The sequence below is a fragment of the Giraffa tippelskirchi genome, chromosome X, assembly GCF_054371585.1.
Source record: "Giraffa tippelskirchi isolate mGirTip1 chromosome X, T2T-mGirTip1v1.2.pri, whole genome shotgun sequence".
NCBI lineage: Eukaryota > Metazoa > Chordata > Mammalia > Artiodactyla > Giraffidae > Giraffa > Giraffa tippelskirchi.
In genome coordinates this window covers 35151995-35179859 of record NC_137289.1, presented here as the reverse complement: position 1 = coordinate 35179859, position 27865 = coordinate 35151995, and the positions used below count along the sequence as shown (strand labels likewise).

At 37.2% G+C, this 27865-nt stretch overlaps 1 protein-coding gene across 4 annotated transcripts in view; it reads left to right on the top strand.

Annotated features, from left to right (window-relative positions):
* The window catches only part of WDR44 (WD repeat domain 44), a 98267-nt gene that overhangs the window by 43317 nt on the left and 27085 nt on the right, over nt 1-27865 (top strand). For all 4 annotated transcript variants that reach the window (XM_081564425.1, XM_081564424.1, XM_081564423.1 and 1 more), the window contains 9 exons: nt 5525-6161; nt 6631-6761; nt 8572-8667; nt 9938-10074; nt 12361-12444; nt 18499-18605; nt 19604-19755; nt 21920-22058; nt 23368-23432. In XM_081564425.1, coding sequence (XP_081420551.1) covers nt 5525-6161; nt 6631-6761; nt 8572-8667; nt 9938-10074; nt 12361-12444; nt 18499-18605; nt 19604-19755; nt 21920-22058; nt 23368-23432 — 1548 coding nt within the window. The remainder of the gene's footprint in view (nt 1-5524; nt 6162-6630; nt 6762-8571; nt 8668-9937; nt 10075-12360; nt 12445-18498; nt 18606-19603; nt 19756-21919; nt 22059-23367; nt 23433-27865) is intronic.

The window sequence follows — 27865 nt, the reverse complement described above, 5'->3', positions numbered from 1 at the left end:
GGCTGTGCTGTGGTGTGGTAAGTTGTTTCAGTCATGTCTGACTCTTCCCGACCCTATGGACTGTAACCCACCAGGCTCCTCTGTCCATGGGGATCCTCCAGGCAAGAATACTGGTGTGGGTTGCCATGCCCTCCTCCAGAGGATCTTCCTGACCCGGGGATAGAACCGGCGGCTCCTGCATTGCAGGTGGATTATTTACTGCTGAGCCACCAGGGAAGCCCATCAGAGGCTAAGAAGCCTAAATTCACTCCTTTCCATCATCTCAAACTTCCCTCGCTGCAAATTTTCAACTTTTACCTCTTTTTCATGTAATTCCTGAGAATTGAGTATTCTTTTTTTCCTGTCCAGAGTAGAATGGTATAAAGAACCCTGGACTTTTAGAGAAAAACCTGGATTTCAGTTTTGACTTTGTAGTTTACTAGCTGTGGGACCTTGGGTGAAATTCTTAATGCCTCTGTCTCAGATTCCTGCTTTTGTATAGTTGTTGTTCAGTCGCTAAGTCATGTCCATCTCTTTGCGACCCCATGAACTGCAGTATGCCAGGCTTCACTGCCCTTCACTATGTCCTGTAATTTGCTCAAACTCATATCCATTGAGTCAGTGATGCCATTCAACCATCTCATCTGTTGCCCCCTTCTCCTCCTGCCCTCAATCTTTCTCAGCATCAGGGTCTTTTCCAGTGAATTGGCTCTTCACATCAGGTGGCCAAAGTATTGGAGCTTCAGCTTCAGCATCAGTCCTCCAATGAATGCTCAGGGTTGATTTCCTTTAGGATTGACTAGTTTGATCTCCTTACAGTCCAAGGGACTCTCAAGAGTCATCTCCAACACCACAGTTTGAAAGCATCAGTTCTTCCAGAATCAGCCATGAATGGTCCAATTCTCACATCCATACATGACTACTGGAAAACCATAGCCTTGACTGTGCAGAACTTTTTCAGCAAAATGAAGTCTCTGTCTAGGTCTGTCATAGCTTTTCTTCCAAGGAGCAAGCGTCTTTTAATTTCATGACTGCAGTCACCATCCACAGTGATTTTGGAGCCTAAGAAAATAAAATCTGCCACTGTTTCCACTTTCCCCCCATCTATTTGCCATAAAGTGATGGGACCAGATGCCATGATCTTAGTTTTTTGAATGTTGTGTTTTAAGCCAGCTTTTTCATTCTCTTTCACCCTTATCAAGAGGCTCTTTAGTTCCACTTCACTTTCTGCCATTAGAGTAGTATCATCTGCATATCTGAGGTTGTTGATATTTCTTCTTGAAGTCTTGATTGCAGCTTGTGATTCATCCAGCCTGGCATTTCACATGATGTGCTCTGCATATAAGTTAAATAAGCAGGTTGACAATATACAGCCTTGACATACTCCTTTCCCAATTTTGAACCAGTCTGTTGTTCCATGTCTGGTTCTAACTGTTACTTCTTGCCCTGCACATAGGTTTCTCAGGAGGCAGGTAAGGTGGTCTGGTATTCCCATCTCTTGAAGAATTTTCCACAGTTTGTTGTGATCCACACAGTCAGAGGATTTAGTGCAGTTAATGATGCAGAAGTAGATGTTTTTCTGGGTGGAATTCCCTTGCTTTTTCTATGAGCCAATGGATGTTGGCCATTGGATCTCTGGTTCCTCTGCCTTTTCTAAATCCATCTCATACATATGAGATTTCTTGGTTCACATACTGTTTAAGGATTTTGAACATTACCTTGCTAACATGTGGAATGAGTGCAATTGTGCAGTAGTTTGAAAATTCTTTGGCATTGCCTTTCTTTGGGATTAGAATGAAAACACCTTTTCCAGTCCTGTGGCCATTGATGAGTTTCCCAAATCTGCTGACATGTTGAGTGCAGCACTTTAATAGTATCATCTTTTAGGATTTGAAATAGCTCAGCTGGAATTCCATCACAGTCACTAACTTTGTTCGTAGTGATGCTTCCTAAGCCCCACTTGGCTTCACGCTCCAGGATGTCTGGCTCTAGGTGAGTGACTACACCATTGTAGTTATACGGGTTATTAAGACCTTTTTTGTACAGTTCTTCTGTGTATTATTGCCACCTCTTCCCAGTCTCTTGTTCTGCTAGGTCCTTGCTGTTTCTGTTCTTTATTGTGCCAATCTTTGCATGAAATGTTCCCTTGGTATCGCCAGTTTTCTTGATAAGATCTCTGGTCTTTCCCATTCTGTTGTTTTTCTCTGTTTCTTTGCATTGTTCTTCACTTAAGAAGGCTTTCTTATCTCTCCTTGCTGTTCTCTAGAACTCTGCATTCAGTTGGATATATCTTTCCCTTTCTCCTTTGCTCTTTGCTTCCTTTATTTTCTCAGCTATTTGTAAAACCTCCTCAGACAACCATTTTATTTTCTTGCATTTCCTTTTCTTTGAGATAGTTTTGGTCACCATTTCCTATACAATGTTACTAACTTCCATCCATAGTTCTTCAGGCACTCTGTCTGTCAGATCTAATCCCTTGAGTCTATTTGTCACCTCCACTGTATAATCATAAGGGATGTGATTTAGGTCATACCTGAATGGTTTAGTAGTTTTCCCTACTTTCTTCAATTTAAGCCTGAATTTTGTAATAAGGAGCTCATGATCTGAGCCACAGTCAGCTCCAGGTCTTATTTTTGCTGACTGTATAGAGCTTCTCCATCTTTGACTGCAAAGATTATAATCAGTCTCATTTCGTATTGATCATCTGATGATGTCCATGTGTAGAGTCATCTCTTGTGTTTTTGGAAAAGGGTGTTCGTTATGACCAATGTGTTCTCTTGACAAAACTCAGTTAACCTTTGCCCTGCTTCATTTTGTACTCCAAGGCCAAACTTGCCTATTACTCCAAGTATCTCTTGACTTTTACATTCCTATCCCCTGTGATGATAAGGACATTTTTTTTTTGGTGTTAGTTCTAGAAGGTTTTATAGGTCACCATAGAACAGTTCATCATCAGCTTCTTCAGCATTAGTGGTTGGGGAATAGACTTGGATTACTGCCATGTTGAATGATTTGCCTTGGAAACGAACAGAGATAATTCTGTTGTTTTTGAGACTGCACCCAAGTACTGCATTTCAGACTCTTCTGTTGACTATGAGGGCTTCTCCATTTCTTCTACGGGATTCTTGCCCACAGTAGTAGATATAATGGTCACTTGAGTTAAATTCTCCCATTCCTATCCATTTTAGTTCACGGATTCCTAAAATGTTGATGTTTACTCTTGCCATCTCCTGCTTGACCATGTCCAATTTACCCTAATTCATGGACCTAACATTCCAGATTCCTATGCAATATTGTTCTTTACAACATCAATCTGTAATTTTCACCACAACACACGTCCACAACTGGTATCATTTCTGCTTTGGCTCAGCCTCTTTATTCTTTCTGGAACTATTTCTCTACTCTTATCCAGTAGCATATTAGACACTGACCTGATGATGAGGTGCTCATCTTTCAATGTCATATCTTTTTGCCTTTTCATACTGTTCATTGGGTTCTCGAGGCAAGGATACTGACCTGGTTTGCCATTCCCTTTTCCAGTGGACCACGTTTTGTCAGAACTCTTCACCATGACCCATCTTTCTTGGGTGTCCTGCACTACATGGTGCAGAGCTTCATTGAGTTACACAAGGCTGTGATCCGTGTGATCATTTTGGTTAGCTTTCTGTGATTGTTGTTGTTCTGGAGGCAGTAGAATTGTAGTTTTTGCTTTTTCTGTCTGCCTTCTGATGGATGAGCTTAAGAGGGTTGTGCAAGCTTCCTGATGGGAGGGACTGGCTGTTGGGAAAACTAGGTCTTGCTCTGATGGACAGGGACATGCTCAATAAGTCTTTAATCCAATTTTCTGCTGATGGGTGGGGCTGCTTTTGTAGAAGGGAGATAATCTAGTTACCTCACAAAAGCTGTGTAAAGATTGAATAGAAAATGTGTGTACTGGATCTAATACACAGCAGACCCTCTTTCTTCTCCAGAACTTACCTTCCTTTCCTTTGGCACCTTCCCCTCAGCTTATAAAAATGCTGGAGCACTTTCTTGAACCCTCTTCCATGTGTAGCCAAGCTTTTTGAGAACATAGACTGTACTGGCTGTCCCTGTGTCTTCACCTCTTTTTTTTTTAAAGATTTATTTATTTGGTTTTGGTTGTGCTGGGTCTTTGTCACTGCACACTGGCTTTCTCTAGTTGTTGCGAGCGGGAACTACTCTTCATTACACACGCATTGCAGTTGCTTCTCTTGTTGTGTAGCACAACTTCTAGGGCACATGGACTTCAGTGGCTGTGGCATATGAGCTCAGTAGTTGTAGTACACTGTATAAGCCCACCTGCTCCACGGCATATGGGATCCTCCCAGGCCAGGGACTGAACCCTGCGTCCCCTGCATTGGCAGGCAGACTCCCAACCACTAGACCACCCAAGATGCCCTTCACCTCTTATTCCTTCTTGAACCTACTATAATCTGGCTTCTGTTACTGCTAAAGGACTCAGTGCTCAGTAACTACCTAATTCACAAATTAGGTGGAGTCTAGTTAGTATTTCCCTGGTGAAAGTGAGGTAGATCTAGGATAAAAATTTGAAGATTGACAAAAAACCATATATAGAATATGGTGCAAAATCAGGGATGAATATTATTGAATGGCATAATATCTATCCAGTTCAACTTGGCACAAATTTGTAGTAAATCACATCAGGATAGTTTAATGAGACATTCTGTTAATTTTCTGGAGCCAAAGAATTGAGAAAGCAGAAGTTATCTATGGCTCTGTGGTAGAAAGATAAGTGAGTGGGCTGGGAGATTTAATGTGTTAATGATGACAGGACTGGGTAGAAAATGTATTTTTTTCCTAAACGTTAGTAGAAATAACAGAAAGCCTGCCTGTATTTTTCAACTATAAATAAGACATAAAAGGGGAAAAAGGCAAGATGAGCTGGGTATTTGAACTCTTGATGCTCCTGACATCTCTTGGCAGCACGAGGGGATAGATGTAGCCTGTTTAAGAACTTGAATCTCCCTGGATCTGCTAGCTTTTCATGTTCAGGCCTGAGTTCAGAGCTCAACAGCTTGAATTCTTGTACAAGGTGGTTTTGATTCTCGTAGTTTTGTTAATTAGACTCAAACCAGCAGGCTATTACTGCAACTAACTTGGCATAAATATGTAAATAAACTATGACATGAAGCATCTGAATGTAAATTTAGGTTTAAAATTTTTTTAGAGGATTGATTGAACTTTTGTGATTACACAGACTAACACAGATGCCTTGTTATAACGATTAAGAGTACAGTTTCTGGAACCAAGCTCCCTACATTTATACCAGTTTCATCACTTACTATCTTTGTAACTTTGAATAAATCTCTGTGACTTAGTTCCCTCATTTGTATATTGATGATAGTAAGAGTGCTGTCTTATAAGGTTGTTGTAAAGATTAAAACACATAAAGTGTTAAGAACATTGCCTGGCACATAGTAAGTACAATATAAATGATTAGCTAATATTATGTTCTTGAAAGTCACTTCACTGTTTTTTAAACTGCTTTTTAACCTTTCATCAGATTATTGAAAGTATTATTGAGGAGAGTCAGAAAGTACTACAGATTGAAGATGATTCTTTGGATTCCAAAGGAAAAGGACAGTCTGATCAGGCTACTGCCAGTTCTGTCACAGCTGGAACAGATCTTAGCAATATACCTGGACTGTTAGCCATAGATCAAGTACTGCAGGAAGATTCCCAAAAGGCAGAGAGTCAGGATGTATCTGAAGAAACTGAATTAGAATCAAAACAATGTTTTGCTTCTGATGACACATGTGAGAAGCCAATAGATGAAACCACAAAGTTAACTGAAATAAGTTCAACTACACAGCTTAATGTGCCTGCAACTGTAACAGAAGTGTTGAACAAGGAAGAAGTAGAAGTCAAAGAAAGTGATGTTCTAGAATCTGCATCATCACACTCCTTATCTACGAAAGATTTTGCTGTAGTGGAAGAAGTTGCACCTGCCAAACCGCCAAGACAGCTTACTCCAGAACCTGATATAGTAGCTAGTACAAAGAAGCCTATTCCAGCACGCCCACCCCCTCCAGCTAACTTCCCACCTCCTAGGCCCCCACCTCCATCTCGACCTGCTCCACCACCAAGAAAAAAGAAGAGTGAATTGGAATTTGAGGCTCTTAAGACACCTGATCTAGATGGTAAGTATTAATTGAGAAATAACTATCTTTTGGGGAGTTGAAACTTTTTTTTTTCAGTTTATGCTGTATTTAACTACATTGATGACCAGGTTATAAAATGTGTTTTAGTAACAGAAAGCCAAAATGTTTCCATTGGTATTGTTACATTATTGTAATTAAACATTTCAGCAGACTTTCAAATCTGTTACCATTGGAGAGCCAGAGTGGCACAGTGAAAAGAACTTAGGATTTGGAGACTTAAGATTTGAATTCAAGCCCCAGATCTCTTCATGTATAAGGTGTATAGCCTTGAGGAATTTAAATAACTTATTTGAACCCTGGTTTCCCCATATATAAAAAGAGAGTAATGAAACCACTTTTCTCATAGGATTGTTCTAAGAATCAGATAAAGGTTTAAGCACTTTAAAGCTATGAATAAGGTCATATAAGTATTGGTTGTTGTGTTATTGTTATATTATTATTATTGCAGTTCCCAAAGAGAATATTACATCTGATACTCTCCTAACTACGAACATGGCTTCAGAGAGTACAGTCAAAGATTCTCAGCCTTCTCTTGATTTGGCAAGTGCTACCAGTGGAGATAAAATAGTTACTGCCCAGGTTGGTGAATATGTGTTACATTTGATATAGACTTTCTCAACTTTCTGCAACTAGCTGGTTTGTTGATTGTTGAACCTTTCTTCTCCAGGCCAAATATTTCCTTGTCTCCAAAACCTGGCTACCACATCCCTTGTCCAGCTCTGCTACTAAGTAGCTGACTGATTCTAGCAACCTATTTAACATCTGAGTCTGAAATGGCTCATTGATAAAATGAGGGGAAAACCTTCCTTGAAGGTTTCTTGCAAGATTGAAATGAGCTAAAGTATGCCAGGTATCTGGTATGTGTGTTCAAAAAGTGACAGATGCTGCCATATGTAGTATTTATTAAAAATACCAACTACCGTCTTCATTTACCTGACCTATAATGGTCAAAGGACTTCCCAGGCGGCGCTAGTAGTGAAGAACCTGCCTGCCAATGCAGGAGACATAAGGGATGAGGCTTCAATCCCTAGGTCGGAAAGATCTCTTGGAGGAGGGTATGGCAACCTACTCCAGTATTCTTGTCTGGAGAATCCCATTGACAAGGGAGTGTAGGGTCGCAAAGAGTCATACACAACTGAAATGACTTAACACACACACGTACACATAGTGGTCAAATTGGGAACTTTTATTTTTTATAATTTCCTTTTCCTAATCATGAAAAAAAAAACCTTAATACAGTAGACTATGCATCCATATATGAGGCAATATAGAAAGAACTTGATAACATGAATTTCTACCTCTGCCAAATTCTGGGATTCAAGGGTTACTTATGTGGTTGATGGGGCAGGTTAGCAGACTGGGAGATATTATCATACTAAGTGAAGTAAGTCAGATAGAGAAAGACAAATATCATATGATATTGCTTACATGCAGAATCTTAAAAAGTTGTACAAATGAACTTATTTACAGAACAGAAACAGACTTAGAGAATTGAACTTATGATTACCAGGGGTGAGGGGGAAGAGTAGGTGAGGTAGATTGAGAGTTTGGAATTGACATATACACACTGCTATATTTAAAATAGGTAGTCAACAAGGACCTACTGTATAGCAAAGGGAACTCTGCTTAATATTCTGTAATAACCTAAATGAGAAAAGAATTGAAAAAGAAGAGCTACATGTATATGTATAACTGAATCACTTTACTATACACCTGAAACTGACACAACATTGTTAATCAACTATACTTCAATATAAAATAAAAATGTTTAACTTTTTTTAAAAAATCAAGGATTCTGTGGCCACTGGACTTGGAATAAAATTCAAAACACACATACACACAAAAAGGCACAATGAATGGTCTTTTCATAGCCTTAGAGCAGAGGTCAGTAGTGGCCTGATTTTATAGGGTCCTCAAGCTAAAAATGGTCTTTGTATTTTTAAAGCATTGTTGTTTTGTTTTGTTTTGTTTTTTAAAAAAGAATATGCAACAGATACTATATGTGAAGCAAAAAGCTTAAAATCTTTACTATCTGGCTGTACAGGAAAAAGTTTGCCAACCCCTGTCCTTAAGACATCCATGTGTATACTCCTGATTAATGGCAAATTTTACTAGCAGAGACCTGATTTTGGACCAAGTTCAAATAGAACATTTATTTGCTTTCAAGACTACTCAGACATTATTTTATGAGCAGCAACACTTTTGGTACCTAATGTTTTTTAGCATGATGGGAATAATAAAAGACTGAAATGGAATGTTCCATTTAAATTTTCAGTAGGCTCCATTATCGGTATTATGGAATTCTTTAGAACTGTGTGTGGTAATGAATAATTGAATATTTATAAAAACTGACTCAGTCTACTTTCTGTTCATAAAATTATAATTTCAGGAAAATGGAAAAGCACCTGATGGGCAGACAATAGCAGGTGAAGTGATGGGCCCTCAGAGACCTAGATCCAACTCTGGGAGAGAGCTTACTGATGAGGTATAATTAAATTTTTTTTGTTTGTTCTTGAAAATATAAGATATAAAGGTCATAGTGAGAAGATGAAAAAATGTCAGAGATGAATGGTGATGGTGGTTGCATGGCAATGTAAATGTAGTTGATGCCACTGAACTATATAATTAAAAGTGGTTATAATGATAAATTTTGTATTATATATATATTTTACTATGATCAAAAAAAGTAAGTTTATTGCTATTAGGCAAAAAATCATATTGTAAAAGAAAAAATGAAAATTGAAGTTTGTCTTAGTTTTTGTTTTTTTAATGTGCTAGAATTTTAACTGACTTAAACTTGCCCTTTCACACAATTATATGGTAGAATAAATGTATTGAAAGCCAAGGCCTGTTTTATAGGAAGTGGGCTTAAAAGGAACTTAATATTATAGACATGTGTCTTTGTACATGTTAGATGATGTACAATATATACAAGCTCAATGCTTGATTCTTAACTTAAAATTTAGCATATATCTGTTGGCTAATTTATTCAGAATGAAGCTTTGAAGCAAAATCTTAGTTTTTGTTTCTTTTAAACAACACATTTAAAAAAAAATATTGTACTTTGGAAAACAGTTTTGTAGTTCCTCAAAATATTAAACATTAAGTTACCATGACCCAGCAATACCACTCCTGTGTATACAGCAAAGTGAAATGAAAACATATGTCCACACAAAAAATGTACATAGGTGTTCATAACTAGCTAAAGTGTGGAAACAATACAAATGTCTGATGAATAGATAAATAAAATGTAGTATATCCATCCATATGGACTATTTTTTGGCAGTTAAAATACATGCCATAATAAGAATGAACCTTGAAAGCATGATGCTAAGTGAAAGAAGCCAATCACAAAAGACTATGTACTATATAATATAATTTGTATGAAATGCCCAGGATAGGCAATTACATAGAGAAAAAAAGTAAATTAGTGGTTGCCAGGAACTGGGAGGAAAAGGGAATAAGGTATGACAGCTAATGGATATAGGATTTCTCTTGGGGAAGACAGAAATGTTCTAAACTTAGATAATGGTGGTAGTTGCACAACTCTGTGAGTGTACTAAAAACCGTTGAATTATACATTAAATGAGTACATTTTGTGGTGTGGGAATTTTATCTCACTAAAAATGTTTACAAAATTACTGCACACAGTACTGAATGTATCTAGAAAGTTCTTAGCTTAAATTCTTTAGGATTTTGTGGACTCAAAAAGATAATTAAATTATAGATACTCTTGGTGTTATTTTTTACTTCAGGAAATTTTAGCCAGTGTAATGATTAAGAACCTAGATACTGGAGAAGAAATACCTTTGAGTCTTGCAGAAGAGAAACTGCCAACGGGTATTAATCCTCTCACTCTACACATCATGAGAAGGACTAAGGAATATGTAAGGTATGGCCTAATGTTATTATTCATCATTTGTAGTATTTCATTCAAAGTGATGAAGAGTTCTGTTTATGAACTGTGAAAGTCCCTAATTTGGTTTCATTCAGTGTTCTTTTTTTAAAGTTAGAATTAAAATAGAGTCAGTTAATGTATGTATTCTTAAACTTTGTCCTTTCTTTTTTAAAACAAGTTCTTTTTTTTTTAAGATTCCACATTTAAGTGATATCATAAAGTATTTGTCTTTTTCTGTCTGATTTATTTCATTTAGTTTAATGTTCCCAAGATCTATCCATATTGTCACAAATGGCTGGATTTCCTTCCTTTTTATGGGTGAATAATATTCCTCTATGTGTCACATTTTCTTCATTTAACTTTGTTCTCTCTTATAACTGTGCAGTTACTTGGGGGGAAATATATATATCTTAGTTCAGTTCAGTTCAGTTGCTCAGTTGTGTCCGACTCTTTGTGACCCCATGGACCACAGCACACCAGGCCTCCCTGTCCATCACCAACTCCCGGAGTTTACCCAAACCCATGTCCATTGAGTCAGTGATGCCATCCAACCATCTCATCCTCTGTCATCCCCTTCTCTTCCCACCTTCAGTCTTTCCCAGCATCAGGGTCTTTTCAAATGAGTCAGCTCTTTGCATCAGGTGGCCAAAGTATTGCGATTTCAGCTTCAACATCAGTCCTTCCAATGAACACCCAGGACTGATCTCCTTTAGGATTGACTGGTTGGATCTCCTTGTAGTCCAAGGGACTCTCAAGAGTCTTCTCCAACACCACAGTTCAAAAACATCAATTCTTCAGTGCTCAGCTTTCTTTACAGTCCAACTCTCACATCCATACATGACCACTGGAAAAACCATAGCCTTGACTAGATGGACCTTTGTTGGCAAAGTAATGTCTCTGCTTTTTAATATGCTGTCTAGGTCGGTCATAACTTTCCTTCCAAGGAGTAAGTGTCTTTTAATTTCATGGCTGCAGTCACCATCTGCAGTGATTTTGGAGCCCCCAAAAATAAAGTCAGCCACTGTTTCCACTGTTTCACCATCTATTTGCCATGAAATGATGGGACCAGATGCCATGATATATCTTAAATATCATAGTATTTGGTTTGTCTTCTTTTACAATGATTTATATTATTCTAGAGACAATATTAAAATGTAAGAGGCTAAAAAGCCATGTAGGATAAATACCCAGTCTTCTGAAACCTTGCTTTAAGGATCAGAAATTTTATAAATAATTGTATTGTCTTTTTAGGTCAGACAGTATCTTTAGAGTGAGATGATTGACTTTACTGTGAGAAATATATAGACCCAAGAAATAATTTCTGTGAAACCAAAGCTTTCACATGATGTGCCTGATAAGTAAGGAGGAAGATATTTACAAGTTAATTTGTCATTTCTGTGTAGCATGTTTTACCCAGCACAATGCCTGTTTTGTGTTAGTTTTTTCATAAATTCCTGAATTGCATTTGTTTATGCTTTATGCATTGTACCATCTTTCAAGTCTTTTAATTCTCAGGGTCATTTAAATTAAACTTACTTGGAGAAGGAAATGGCAACCCACTCCAGTGTTCTTGCCTGGAGAATCCCAGGGACAGGGAAGCCTGGTGGGCTGCCATCTATGGGGTTGCATAGAGTTGGACACGACTGAAGCGACTTAGCAGCAGCAGCAATATTTCAAAAATCAAGAGACCAGTACAAAACAGTACAAAGGAAGTATAATGAATATTTTATCTTAAGATTGTTATTATAACCTTTTCTCTGGCAATGTTTTATAAGTTTTCAAGAGTAGGAATTTAAAAATAATATTTAGCCAGAAACAGAATTCAAAATAACAGAGAAAATGTCCTGCTTTGTTCTTGAGCGTTCCTTATATTTTCTTGTTTCAGGATGAGGAATGAAAATTCAAATAGTTTTCCACATGTTCTTACTAGGTGCTAAATTGGCTTATATTTTTTCTGGAATATTTCTAACACTTGAATAAATCTGTAATAGTGTTGGTGGGATGGAGGAAATTCTTACTTGAACAAATGTCTAAATTCTGGGATTATATAACCTGTGTATAATCTGTGGTAAACCAGGACAATGTTTTATTCAAAGGTAACTTATGTATTACCACCCTAATGTCCAAAATAAATGTGGGAAAATATAAAAATAAATTAATTAATTAATTAAACTTACATAAAGCATGTAAACATTTTTTTCTTAACCCTAATTAGTTAATTGTATAGTAAGTATACATAGAGATTTTTGAGAAGTTTTGAGAAATGGCTTCTTCTTGTAGTAATGATGCAGCACAGTCAGATGATGAAGAGAAGTTACAATCTCAACAAACAGATACTGATGGTGGACGGTTAAAACAGAAAACGTGAGTTACATCCAATTTCTTCATTTCAGGCTTTTATTACTATGTGTGTGTGTGTGTATTTTATATATGAGAACTATCATACTATTTTATTTATTTTTTTTGGATAACTTTTATTTATTTTTTTTAATAAATTTATTTGTTTTAGTTGGGGGCTAATTACTTTACAATATTGTAGTGGTTGTTGCCATACATTGACATGAATCAGCCATGGGTTTACATGTGTTCCCCATCCTGAACCCCCCTCCCACCTCCCTCCCCATCCGATCCCTCTGGGTCATCCCATTGCCCCAGCCCTGAGCATTTGTCTCATGCATCGAACCTGGAATGGTGTTCTGTTTCACATATGATAATATACATGTTTCAATGCTATTGTCCCAGAATGTCCCACCCTCACCTTCTCCCTCAGAGTCCATAAGACTGTTCTATGCATCTGTGTCTCTTATTCTGTGTTGCATATAGGGTTATCGTGTTTTTCTTTCTGGCTTACTTCACTCTGTATAATGGGCTCCAGTTTCATCCATCTCAATAGAACTGATTTAAGTGTGTTCTTTTTAATGGCTGAGTAATATTCCATTGTGTATATGTACCACAGCTTCCTTATCCATTCATCTGTTGATGGACATCTAGATTGCTTCCATGTCCTGGCTATTGTAAACAGTGCTGCGATGAACATTGGGGTACACATGTCTCTTTCAATTCTGGTTTCCTCAGTGTGTATGCCCAGCAGTGGGATTGCTGGGTCGTATGGCAGTTCTATTCCCAGTTTTTTAAGGAATCTCCCCACTGTTCTCCATAGTGGCTGTCCTAGTTTGCATTCCCACCAACAGTGTAAGAGGGTTCCCTTTTCTCCACACCCTCTCCAGCATTTATTGCTTGTAGACTTTTGGATAGCAGCCATTCTGACTGGCATGAAATGGTACCTCATTGTGGTTTTGATTTGCATTTCTCTAATAATGAGTGATGTTGAGCATCTTTTCATGTGTTTGTTAGCCATCTGTATGTCTTCTTTGGAGAAATGTCTGTTTAGTTCTTTGGCCCATTTTTTGATTGGGTCATTTATTTCTCTGGAATTGAGCTGCAGGAGTTGCTTGTATATTTTTGAGATTGTTTGTCTGTTGCTTTGTTTGCTATTATTTTCTCCCACTCTGAAGGCTGTCTTTTCACCTTGCTTATAGTTTCCTTTGTTGTGCAAAAGCTTTTAATTTTAAGTAGGTCCCATTTGTTTATTTGTGCTTTTATTTCCAATATTCTGGGAGGTGGGTCATGGCTATCATACTATTTTAAATCTATGCTCTGGCCAGTTTGTTTGTCCATCTACCACCACCACCCCCTGCCCTCAGGCAATGGATTATGAGTTCCTTGAGGCTGTCTTGGTCATTTTTATACCATCTGACATACAGTAAATGATCAATACATTTTGCTTCATGCTTGTATTATTTTTCTCATGATAGATAGGTACCTGAAGTGTTGGTAGAAGAACATGATTGTTCTTGAAGTTGCTTTTTCCATTTCACATCATCTCTCCAAATCCTATTTGTCTGTCTAAACCCAACTACATGAGACTTCCTGACCACTCCGGTTCATAGTATAAAGATTTTCCTGTTCTCAATTTCAATGACAGCTATAGTCTATATACCATACATTTGCTATTTAAATTATCTTAAATTGTTTTCTGATTTAAAAAATAAAATAAATACATGTTAAACAACTAGACCATAAGAACTGATGCTTTTGAACTGTGATGTTGAAGAAAATTCTTAAGAGACCTTTGGACTGCAAGGAGATCAAACCAGTCAATTGTAAAGGAAATTAATCCTGAATATTCATTGAAAGGACTAATGCTGAAGCTGCAGTACTTTGGCCACCTGATGTGAAGAACTGACTCATTTGAAAAGACCCTGATGCTTAGAAAGATTGAGACAGGAGAAGGGGATGACAAAGGATGAGATGGTTGGATGGCATCACCTAATCAATGGACATGAGATTAAGCAGGCTCCAGGAGATGGTGAAGGACAGGGAAGCCTGGCATGCTGCAGTCCGTGAGGCCACAAAGAGTCAGACGTGACTGAGTGACTGAGCAACAATATGTTGCAAAAGGATTTTGATCATACCATTCCTTTTTCCTGTGTAAAAATCTAGCACAGTGGTAGACATGTAGGATTTCCTTGATTATACACAAGTCCCTTGTTGTTCTGTCACTCAGTTGTGTCTGACTCTTTGAGACCCCATGGACTGCAATGTGCCAGGCTTCCCTGTCCTTCACCACCTCCCAGAGTTTGCTCAAATTCATGTCCATTGAGACGATGATGCCATCCAACCATCTCATCCTCTGTCACGCCCTTCCTCTCCTGCCCTCAATCATTCCCAGCATCAGGGTCTTTTCAAATGAGTGGTGGCTAAAGTATTGGAGCTTCAGCTTCAGCATCAGTCCTTCCAATAAATATTAAGGACTGATTTCCTTTAGGATTGACTGGTTTGAGCTCCTTTCTGTCCAAGGGACTCTCAAGAGTCTTCTCCAGCACCACAGTTGGAAAGCACCAATTCTTTGGCACTCAGCCTTCTTTATGGTCCAAGTCTCACATCCATACATGACTACTGGAAAAACCATAGCTGTGACTATATGGACCTTTGTTGGCAAAGTGATGTCTCTGCTTTTGAATACGCTGTCTAGGTTTGTCACAGCTTTTCTTCCAAGGAGCAAGCGTCTTTTAATTTCATGGCTGCAGTCACCATCTGCAGTGATTTTTGGAGCCCAAGAAAATAGTCTGTCATTGTTTCCATTGTTTCCCCATCTATTTGTCATGAAGTGATGGGACTGGATGCCATGATTTTCGTTTTTTGAATGTTGAGTTTTAAGCCAGCTTTTTCACTCTCCTCTTTCACTTTCATCAAGAGGCTCTTGAGTTCTTTTTTTGCTTTCTGCCATCAGGGTGGTGTCATCTGCATATCTGAGATTATTGATATTTCTCCTCGCAGTTTTAATTTCAGCTTGTGATTCATCCAGCCTGGCAGGCATTTTTCATGATGTACTGTGCATGCAAGTTAAATAAACAGGGTGATAATATACAGCCTTGACCTCCCCATTTCCCAATTTTGAACTGTCCATTGTTCCATGTCCAGTTCTAACTGTTGCGTTTGATGTGCATGTAGGTTTCTCAGGAGACAAGTAAGGTGGTTTGGTATTCCCATCTCTTTTAAGAATTTTCCACAATTTGTTGTGATACACAGTCAAATGCTTTAGTGTTGTCAATGAATCAGAAATAGATGTTTTTCTGGAATTCCCTTACTTTTTCTATGATCCAGTGGATCTTGGCAATTTGATCTCTGGTTCCTTTGCCTTTTCTTAATCTAGCTTGTACATCTGGAAGTCCTTTAATTGGCAGTAATTTAGTCTAAGGCCAAAGCAAGTTCTCCACTCAAGTCTGATCTTTTCCTCATGTGGAAAGTATAGCAAAGAAAGCATTGAGATTTTTTTAGAAAAGGTATGTCCACAGTGGAGGTATATGATAACACCTCAGCCATCTGGACCTTGGCTGTCTAGCAGTGGCAACTATTAAGGACCATATAATTGGAATTATTCAGGAGATGTATAGACATCTAGGAAAGATAGTGCTTCATGCAGTAAAGCTCGTTATTTTTTTTTTAAAAGAAAAGCTCCTCAGGTTTATTGAAAACCTTTATACTTACTTCTTACATAATTTTTAAAAGTCTGGTCATCTGATGTTTGATCTCAGAGCAAAATAGAAGCATCAAACCATGACAGATATAAGTTATCACATAAGAATGTCAGAGAATACTCTTGATTGCAAGAGAGGAATCAGGAAAATGATAAAAAGGACTCATATATTGCTCAGCCATTCCACATGGCAGTGCTTTCAACTTCTTCTCACACCATGATGTTCAGAGCGTGGTATTATTTGCACTGAATCCTGGTGTAAGCTGATGAGGCAGCTGATGGCCAGAAGAGACTGACCAAGGGTTCTGGCTTCTCTGGGCCCTACCCTGTTGCCTTGAAGACTGAGAGGGGAACCATTATTATGGCCCACTTGCAATCATTTGAGAAGCCTTGGTGTATTAAAGAATAGTAAAGATAGTAGCTGACCCTATTTATTAAAGAAACTTATTGAGCATTAAGTGCCATTGAAGAAGGCACAAATTATGTATTTTAGAGATGGTCTCACACAAAATGGTTAAAATATCTGCTTTCTTGCTTATAGTAGTAGTAAACCTATAGTTAACCAGAAAAATATAACTTCAGTTATAGATAGCAGAGACCTTATTGTGACTTTAAAAATGGTTTATCTGTTTTTAATCTCTATATGTATTTAATCTCTGTATCACAGATATAAACTAGTGGTTACCAGTGGGGAGAGGGAAGAAGGGAGAGACAAGATAGGGGTAGGGGATTAAGAGATACACACTGCTATGTATAAAGTAAGCTACAAGGATATATTGTACAGCATGGGAAATATAGCCACTATTTTATAATAACTTTTATTTAATTTTTATTTTATATTGGAGGATAGTTGATTTACAATATCATGTTAACTTTACAGGTGTACAACAAAGTGATTCAGGTATGCATGTGCATATATCCATTCTTTTTCAGATTCTTTTCCCATATAAGTTATTAGAGAATATTGAATAGGGTTTCCTATGCTATACAGTAGATCCTTGTTGATTATCTATTTTATATATAGTAGTATGTATATGTCAATCCCAAACTCCTAATTTATCTCCCCCCTCCACCTTTCCCCTTTGGTAAACTTAAGTTTGTTTTTGAAGTCCGTGAGTATCTTTCTGTTTTGTAAATAAGTTCATTTGTATTATTTTTTTAGATTCCACATATCATTTTTTGTATCTTTTTTTTAGATTCCACATGTAAGTGATAACATATGATATTTGTGTTTGTCTGACTTACTTCACTTATGTATGATAACCTCTAGGTCCATCCATATTGCTACAAATCTCATCATTTCATTCTTTTTTATGGCTGAGTAATATTCCATTATATATATGTACCTCATCTTCTTTATTCATTCCTTTGTTGATGGACATTTAGGTTACTTCCATGTCTTGGCTATTGTGAGTAATGTACATTGGGGGTGCATGTATCTTTTCCAAGTGTGCTTTTCTCCAGATATATGCCCAGAGGAGTGGGATTGCTGGACCATATGGTAGTTCTTTTTTTAAGGAATCTCCATACTGTTCTCCATAGTGGTTTTACCAATTTGAATTCCTACCAACATGTGGGAGAGTTCCCTTTTCGCCGCACCCTCTCCAGCATTTATTGTTTGTAGACTTGCTGATGATGACCATTCTGGCTGGTGTGAGGTGATGCCTCATTGTAGTTTTGATTTGCATTTCTCTAATAATGAGTGATGTTGAGCATCTTTCCGTCTGCTTTTTGCCATCTATATGTCTTCTTTGGAGAAATGTCTGTTTAGATCTTCTGCTCATTTTTAATCGAATTGTTTGGTTTTGGGGTTTTTTTGGTTTTGGGGTTTTTTTTTTTTGATATTCAGCTGGCAGGAGCTGTTTTTTATATTTTAGAGATTAGTCCCTTGTTGGTCACTTCATTTGCAAATATTTTCTCCCATTCTGTGGGTTGTCTTTTGTTTTGTTTATGATTTCCTTTGCTGTGTGAAAGCTTTTAAGTTTAATTAGATCCCGTTTTTTTTGTTGTTTTTATTTTCATTACTCTAGGAGTTAAATCCAAATAGATAGTGCTGCAATATATGCCAAAGAGTTTTCTACCTATGTTTTCCTCTAGTGACATTATAATGCTGTAGAGGATATGATACTGTCATTGGGGAGAACTGCCTATATTTCCTTTGTAGCCATATTGATTTGAGTATATTTATTCCATAGAACAAGGAATTTTGGGAGTTAAACACCTACTATTTATATAAAAAAGGAGTTATTTCAAAATGATACACTTTACCAGTCACAGTTCATGAGATTATCTGTGAATTATTGAACTTTTAAAGTTAGTTGAGTTAATAAGAAGTAATCTGGGTTGGTGTTTGTGTTTTTTTTGACATTTTTGGTAAGGACTCAACTAAAGAAGTTCCTAGGAAAATCAGTAAAGAGAGCGAAGCACCTTGCTGAGGAATATGGTGAACGTGCTGTAAATAAAGTTAAAAGTGTTAGAGACGAAGGTAAGGGAAATAGAACCCTTCAACTGAATATTTAATTGATTTGTAGTCATTTTTAAGTTTAGCCTGTAGTTTATAAGAAACATTCTGTTTTATTGAAAGTAATAAATCTTTATAGCTTTTATCTTAGCATTTCAATAAATCATGTTACTCTCACTATCAATTTTATGAGTGGAAAGAAAAATTAATTTATTTATCTTAAACATGAATTTGTACATATTTTGTGACTGTGGCAACTTGGAAGAGTTGATTGTTCAATAATCAGTTGTAAATTAGTTTTGTAAGACTAGTGTTTATAAATATTCTCAAAATGAGGTAGATTTTCTGAATTTCTGCACCTTAACTTCCTATGCCCTTGTTATAACTATTCGTTTATTTTATTTAATAAGCACTTATATAGTATTTATTCTGTGCCAAACACTGTTCTCAGCACTTTCACCTGTATTAGCTCATTTAATCCTCTTAAAAAGTCTGTGAAGTAAGTACCATTATTGTTGTTGTTTAGTCACTAAGTCATATCTGACTCTTTGTGACTCTGTGGATTGTAGCCCACCAGGCTTCTCTGTCCATGGGTTTTCCCAGGCAAGTATACTGCAGTGTGTTGCCATTTGCTTCTCCAGGGGATCTTCCCTACCCAGGGATTGAACCCATGTCTCCTGCATTGCAGGCGGGTTCTTTACCACTGAGCCACCAGGGAAACCCCCATGACTGAGTACAGTGGGGATACCATTATTATCCCATTTTATAGATAGGAAAACTGAGGCACAGAAAGGTCAAATACCTTGCCCATAGTCACATAGATAATAAATGACAGAGCTGAATTTGGACCCAAGCAGTCTGGTACTACGAGACTCCATGCTGCTAAATCAATATGCTATTTAGTAGTAGACAGATTTTGCTTGTCCAATTAATGAATCTTCTTGGTAAGCAGTAGATATGCAAATATGATTGTAGCAATATCTACATTAGCTAGTGATGCTTTCTATTGCTTTTCTATTCAGTTTTTCATACTGATCAAGAGGATCCTTCATCAAGTGATGATGAAGGAATGCCATACACAAGACCAGTTAAATTCAAAGCAGCACATGGCTTCAAAGGACCTTACGATTTTGATCAGATCAAAGTGGTACAAGATCTTAGTGGTGAACATATGGTAAGCAACCTTTTTATTTTTTAGGATTGAATCTGTTTTCATTGAGAGAAATAATTTGGCTTCTATAAAGCTGATGTCTTCTTATGTATATAATTTTGCTAGCCTGAGCCATGAAGAGTGAATTGATATTAATGTGATTTAATGAATAGGTAATGCAGAGGCCGTCTCTGAATTGTTGTTCAAGTGACTTATAAGTAAACTCTAGGCCTGTATCATTAAAGCTATGTAAACTTTCTTTTACCAAAGAAAGATACCAAACTTAAAAGCAATTAAGGGTGATCTGTCACTTTGAACAATGTTTAAAATGTTCCCTGGTATATTTTAAATAATTAACACAAATATTTCAGAAGCTCGGTATATTTTGTGAAGTGGAAGAGCAAAGAGAGAGGTAGAGGTATAGGTTGTCTTAAAATGTACCAAAGTAGATGTCAAGTTCACAAAGTACATCGCAGTTACCCCCTGAAAATGCTAGAAACACAGAGAAGAGTATAATAAACTCAGAACTGGGTAAGTGATGCTGTGGGTCTTTGATCAGGGAATCTATTTATCTATTTACATTTTTAAATCTAAAAGTTGGCTTATACATATCAGGGGGCAACCAGATTTGAATTTACTTTGGTGCTTATAATCTACACATAAAACATTTGAGTTGTAGAGCATAGGGAACTATATTCAATATCCTGTGATAAACTATAATGGAAAAGAGTATGAAAAAGAATATGTATTATATTTACAACTGAATCACTGTGCTATACGGCACAAATTAACACAGCATTGTAAATCAGCTACACTTCAATAAAATAAAAGCTTTTAAAAAGTTTGAGTTGTTTATAGTTAGTTCCTTAAGGAATCTGATGAATTTCCTTGTACTGTATTGAGTCTCTTTTAGTATTTCCAGTTTTAAGTTAAAATCTCATGGCAATAGGCTCCAAATGACAAATTTCTTAACATTTTTGTGGAAATTTTTTGGAAATGAATATTCCAGTAAATAAACTGTTACCTCTAACTTGGATGACCTTTCTGATCTGCATATATATATGTTATCAATTTAATAGTGGTTATAAGATTATTTGGGATTTGGCCTTTCCAATTTAAGGATTCACATTCTTTATTGCTTTCCCCCACATACCTCCCCACTCTTCGGTACTGTCTGTCTGGGAATTTTAGCAATATGCTACAAAACCTTTTTTCAGGGGAGAAAAACAGAATGAGACCACACCATTCCAACACTTCAAAATGCCCAGTGCTGTGAGGGTTACTGCTAAGGTGCACCTTATTCTTCCCTCAGCCCTTGTCAGGAGTTGTTATTGCTATTCTCAGGGCTGTGCCCCCTCCTATCCCACTTGCTGTCATGTTCAGCTAGGAGACTAAGACCCCAAACTAGGATTTGTACTTTTGCAGTGAAGGTTTCTGGCCACCTCAGATCTCCCATTTCCATTAATATGTGGACAATATATGGGTCTTGAAGTTGTTAGTTTACATTATAGCAAACTGCAGCTCAGCTGTCTTTCCCCTGTTCTAAAAGCCCCTTTTGTGGTATTATAGCGCCACTGGACTGTTAGCCTTAAGTGGTGCTAGTAATGTGAGCATTATTTTAGTATACAATAAGTCCCCTACATACAAACCTTCAAGCTGTGAACTTTCAAAGATGCGAACCTGCATTCGCATGTCCAATCATGGAAGTTAGTTCACGTGTCTGGCATACATGGTCACATGTGTACATCCTCTACAAGTGGTTGTACTTTTGTGTACTTTACAGTACTGTATAAAGTACAGTAGTACAGTATCCTTATTTCAAGCCCAGGATGCCTGGAAGCGAGTATAAAAGCAGTGGTGATGTAGCTGGTACTACTGTACTTTTCAAGGTCCTGTACTATAAGATTAAAAATATTGTCTTAATTTTTTGTGTTTGTGTATTATTTGTTTGAAAAGCATCATAAATCTATTACAGTACAGTACTTTATAGCCAATTGTGTTAGTTGGATACCTAAGCTAACTTTGTTGGACTTATGAACAAATTGGATTTATGAAGGCACTTTTGGAATGGAATTTGTTCATATGCAGAGACTTTATGTATAATTTGGCATACAGCTTATAAGATTTTTTTTTGGCTGAAAAATAATGTCTCAACTTTTGAACTTTGAACCTTCCTTTGTTTTCACAGGGAGCTGTGTGGACCATGAAATTTTCTCACTGTGGCAGATTACTTGCCTCTGCTGGACAAGACAATGTAGTGAGAATATGGGCTTTAAAAAATGCTTTTGACTATTTCAACAATATGCGAATGAAATACAATACAGAAGGTATTTTTCCTTTATTGGTGGGCTTTAAAAAATCCAGAGACATCTGGCATTTTTACATTTTAGGTATAATAATGCCCTCTTATCTGGCAATCATTTGCAGCAACCACTAGTTTCCATAAAAGCCACAAACCTAAGACAGAAGTCAACAGCAAAAAGCATCTAAACCCAGTGAAAAAAGCTACCACAGAGTTTTTTACTTTATCTCTTATCAGGTATACTGCCGAGTTAAATTCATGAACTATTGAGGACAAGGTTGTTTGGTTTCCCCTGGTAACTTTCAGTTCTATCCTAGGTTAAAATGAAATGTGTGATTAATCTAGAAAAAGAATGAGAATAATACATACATCTGATAAGTAAAGAATGATTAAGGAAACATAAGCCGTGGAAAGTAAATGTGATTTGTCAGTACATCAAAGAGTATATGAAACTAGGTTAAGTGGAAAAGAGAAACCCCAGAATATGATGTGTGTATACACAATTACAACTATGTAAAATATTTGTGTACACACAATTACAACTATGTAAAATATTTCTGTATTATGTTATTAGCAAAGTGTTTAGAATTGATGTTTTAGGAGCTTTAAGTTTAGAGGATTCTTTTCTTGTAATTACTGTCGTTATTTAACTGCAGTACATTTTCACCACAAACCTCTCGCTATCCAATCATCCAAGGCTGAATACATGAAGTTAAGATATGGGAGAAAGAAGAATAGAGGTGACCATGGGCAGGAGTATAGAATATAGTTGAAGTAGTAGTTTGAGGAACATAGAAATCTAGGGAGAGCCACTAAACTGGCCAGCTGGCCCATATACTTTAGTAGCCCCATGAGGTTGTTTGCAATATGTTATAATAACATAATTTGAGATGATAATGAGTTGACAGAAAGTAAACCTATGTTTATTATACATTTCTTTTATTGCCCTGCCTAGAGCAGAAAGACTTTTCAGTGGCCATTGAGATTTAACCCAGCCCAGACACTTTTTGCCCCTTTATTGTTTGTCTTGCTAATCGTTCTGATTGACAAGAATGTCTTCACAATGAATAATGAGGATATAACAATATTTTATTAAATTGGAGAAATGGTTAAGCCAATTTATAAAGATTCTATATAAAAATAATAAAAACAAATACTTTGGTGCCTAAGAGTTAATGCTTTGCTTGTTTAGAAAAATACATTTTTCTAGAATGATACATTCTATGACTTTTAATTAGGTGTTACTGTATTATTATTTGTGATTGATGTTTTCTGTGTGTGTGTATATACAGTTGCATATACATACGTGCCTTTTTACAATTATGTCTTTTTAGGACGTGTGTCCCCATCACCTTCTCAGGAAAGTCTAAATTCATCAAAATCTGATACAGATACAGGGGTATGTTCATTATTTTATGGTTACTGTTGTTACATGCTATGATTTTTTTTTACCATAAAGTACCTTATTGTTTATCAGATATTACAGGTGCATGAAAGCACTTAAAATTGAGATGCATTAGAAATGAGAATTCCTTCTGTTAGAATTAGTAAATGAAAAATTGTGATGATTAAAGCTTGTCAGACAGTAACTAATATTACTCAAGCTACCATACTAATGTAAATCTAAACAAAAAAAATTCCCTCCCCTCAAATCCATGTGAGATATTTTATTTAAAGATTTTTTCCTATTTTTTGCCCACACCACACAGCATGTGAGATCTTAGTTCCCTGACCAGGGATTGAACCTGTTCCCCCTGCAGTGGAAGCACAGTGTCTTAGCCACTGGCCCACCAGGAAAGTCCCTAGATATTTTTAAAATAATAAAAGTAATGGATACCTGAATAAGAAGTAACTAAGAAAAGAAAAAAAGATACTGAAATATCTTAATTTTTCCATCTTCTTGGTTTAGTAAATGCTTTATCCCAGTGTCAGGTAGTTTAAAATATCTTAATGATTTTCATTTGCCTTCAGAGCTGGAGAGTTAAATATAACCAGTTTTAAACCTAAAAAACAGAATGCAAAATATTATTCTAAGCTGTCCCCTGTGGTGCTTAGGTATTGAGTGAGGCAAAGGTGATGCAAACAAAGAGAACCTAAAATGTTCACCTGCTCAATAGTATTTTCCTGGAATTTCATTAGCTCTATAGTATTTGACCCTAATTTTTCCCTACTCTAAACATACTCATCTCAGCTTTCCATGGTTCTGTTCTTCCTTGTTCTCTTCCTATACCCCTGCTGTCTCTTCCTCTTCCACCCCCTTAAGTATTACTGTTTCTCTTGAGTTTTGTCCTTTGTCCATTCTCAATTAAGATACTCACTCACTACCTGCAGTCCTAAACTGGCTTTGGCTCCAAAGTTCTTGTTTTCTTTCAAAAGCTTTATGTTTTTTAAACAACAATGAAATCTTATTGTTCATGCTGCCCTATTCACATAACAATATATAAAGGCTCTCTCCACCTACATGTTCTTTAAGCACATCAATTAACTATACTCTCTCAACAAATGTTTTTTGAATGTCTGTTACATGTTCCACATACTGCTAGATTCTGCAAAATCAAAGACTTATTTTCTGGCCTCAGGGACCTTGCTGACTAGTGAAATAGATATACCTGCAGTTATAGTCGGAGAAGGCAATGGCAACCCACTCCAGTACTCTTGCCTGGAAAATCCCATGGACGGAGGAGCCTGGTAGGCTGCAGTCCATGGGGTCGCGAAGAGTCGGACACGACTGAGCGACTTCACTTTCACTTTCCACTTTCATGCATTGGAGAAGGAAATGGCAACCCACTCCAGTATTCTTGCCTGGAGAATCCCAGGGACAGAGAAGCCTGTTGGGCTGCTGTCTATGGGGTCACACAGAGTTGGACACGACTGAAGCGACTTAGCAGCAGCAGCAGTTATAGTATTTGATGGTAATACTCTATCGAAGATACTACACAAATATACAAGTTAGCCTTATGAATCAGGGTGTCAGGAAAAGCTCCCTGGAGGCTTTTGAACGAGGAGTCAATTATGTAAGACAAGGAAGGAAGGGGAGTATCAGAGCAGATAGCAAGTGCAAAAGCGTGGAGGCTGAAATAGCATGGCATGTTAAAGGTACTACCTGGCTGGACCAAAGGCTGCATGTGTGGGAGTTGTAGGAAAGGTAGACAGGATTGGGATTTTAAGTGGCTTTTTATGTTAAACCAAGACATGAACTTTATCCTCAAGGTACTGGGGAAGGATGGGCTTTGAGGGGTTTAGATCAGAAGCTGAGTTAAAATGTTTCAATTTTTGTTTTGGAAAGAACATTCTGGTAGCAGTGTAAAAGACCGATTGGATGGAGGTTCCAGGCTAGAGACAAGGGAGACCGTTTAAGAGGCTCTCAACTTCACAAAGAAATGAGTACTTCAATTATGGTAGATTATGATAGCAGTGAGTCTAGAAACCGTAAAGAGGAGCTGAATTTGAAAAATATAAAAGAAAGAATTGATAACTCACTACCTGGGGCAAAAAATGAGTAGCATAGGATGATTCCCATGTGTCTGACTTGAGCAGCTGGTTAGATATTAATGATCATTCATGAAAATGTTTTTTATTATTATCTACCCACAACCCTGCTTCTGCTCTTTTGAGCCATCTTTAATGGCATCAACATCCATAAGTTACCTTTTTAACTCAGTAGAAACACTCTTATTACTTTTTCTTTCTTACTCACATGTTGAATTAGTTAAAAATTCTATCCAATCTACCTCTTCTATGCCCATGGAATCTGTCACCTCATCACTCACGTCATCCCGACCCTTGATACTTATTTAGATGCTTGCTGTAGCCTTCTAATTGGGTTTTCTGTCTCTGGTCTCTACTGCCACTAGATTTTTTTTTTTTTTTTTTTTTTTGCCACACCACAAGGCTTGCAAATGGACCCTGCTTTGGAAGCAAGGAGTCCTAACCACTGGACCATCAGGGAATTCCAGACCTGACTGTATCATTTTGTGATTTAAAATCATCTAGTGTGGAGAAGGAAATGGCAGCCCACTCCAGTATTCTTACCTGGGGAATTCCTCGGACAGAGGAGCCTGGCAGGCTGCAGTCCATGGGGTTACAAAGAGTTGGATACAACTTAGTGACTAAATAACAACAACAGTAATAATTTTAGAATAGAATTTCCTGTTCTTTGTTCTCCGTTTAAAACATTGAGATGGTTGTTTGTTTAAAAATAAAATAACATCTGAGTTTAAAAAAATAAATAAAATCTTCTAGTGGCTCCTTGTCACCATCCTTCCTGATATTACCTCATCTTACCTTTTTAACTCAGTACTAATTTCCTAGTACCTCTGCATCCTACTTGCTAGGCCAGGTGTAGATCTGTACCCTAAACACTCACTTTCATGTTTTCATTCATGTGGCTTATTTTGCCAGGAATTCCCTCCCTATCCCCTTTCCTTACAGGGCAAAGCCCTACTCTTCCTTCAAGATTCAGCCTAAATATCTTATCTTCTCTTATTATTTTCCCTGAGTCATGCAAGCAAAATTGTTCCTCGCTTGTGTTCTGACAGTATGTCATATGTACTTTGACATGGATATTACTTACTATGTCTTCCTTGGCAGTTTGTCCCTCTGGCTAGGCTCAGAACCGATTGAAGGCAAAAATCTGTGTATCACCGATCTTAGTATCCTTGAACCTAACCCCATGCCTGACTGCAGCAGGCCTAAATCAGTGTTAAATTACCACTTCTGTGCCTTTCATTCATTCTTATTCCCTTATCAGGATGCCTGGAATCTCCATTTTTTTCTACTTTAAACTTGCCTGTTCTTCAAGGCCCACTTCCTCCATAAAGCCTTCACTAACTAATGTAGTGGTAAAAATTTTAACTACTTTGCTTTAGGGAAAAAGGATTTGCTTTTATTAGTTTAATTCACCATAAAGTTTCCAGATCTTGATTACTATTAAAAACAGGGACTATTTGTACCATCTTATATTATCTTATTTTAACAATCCTACTTACAGATTATTAACTACTTCCATTCCTACCCCCGCCCCAAACCCCTAAGTAACTCCCAACATTGTTTGAATAGAAGACCTATTAAATGAGGAGCATGGGGACTTTCCTGGCAGTCCAGTGGTTGGGATGCCACACTTCGCTGTAGGAGACAAAGGGTTCAGTCCCTGGTTGGGTAACATGCTGTGCGGTATAGCCGGGTTGTAGGGGGTGGGAGGTGGGTGGGAAATAAACATAGTAGTTCTTTGACCCAAAAAGTACTGATGCCCTGAAGTACTCAACTCTTTTTTCTGGAGTATTTGAGTATCATTTATATCTGTTATTTTCAGGAAAAGATTTTTTTGGGTTTCTTTCATGTCTGTCATTCTATATGGAGCCTTCATAAAAGAAGCCTCTATGCCTTTGGAGTTTGATATCTAGTATTATCTTTGAACCTATTACTTGCTGCAGTGAGGCACAGTAAGCACAGTGGAGTTTATTTCCCTTATATATGTGCTCTTTTTTCTCATGATAGTGATATCTTATATTTTATCTCTTTTGAGATAAATATAGACTTACATCTCTTACAGACTCTTGCCTTCTTAGCATCCATGTAACATAGAGTACATAAAAGTACTTATTGTACAGTTGGGCATACAGAGTGACATACCCAATATCACTCACCTACTCATTGGTCATGCCAAGCCTAGGATTCTGGCTCTTATACTCTGTTTCTATTGATTTCCAAAAGTAGCTCAGTAAACATAAGAAAGAAAGGAAGAGGGGTGTGTTTGGGTTGCTCCATTATGCTACAATCATGTAACATTTCTTCTTGACACTAGAAGTTGTAAGTATGATGTTTGCCTAAAAA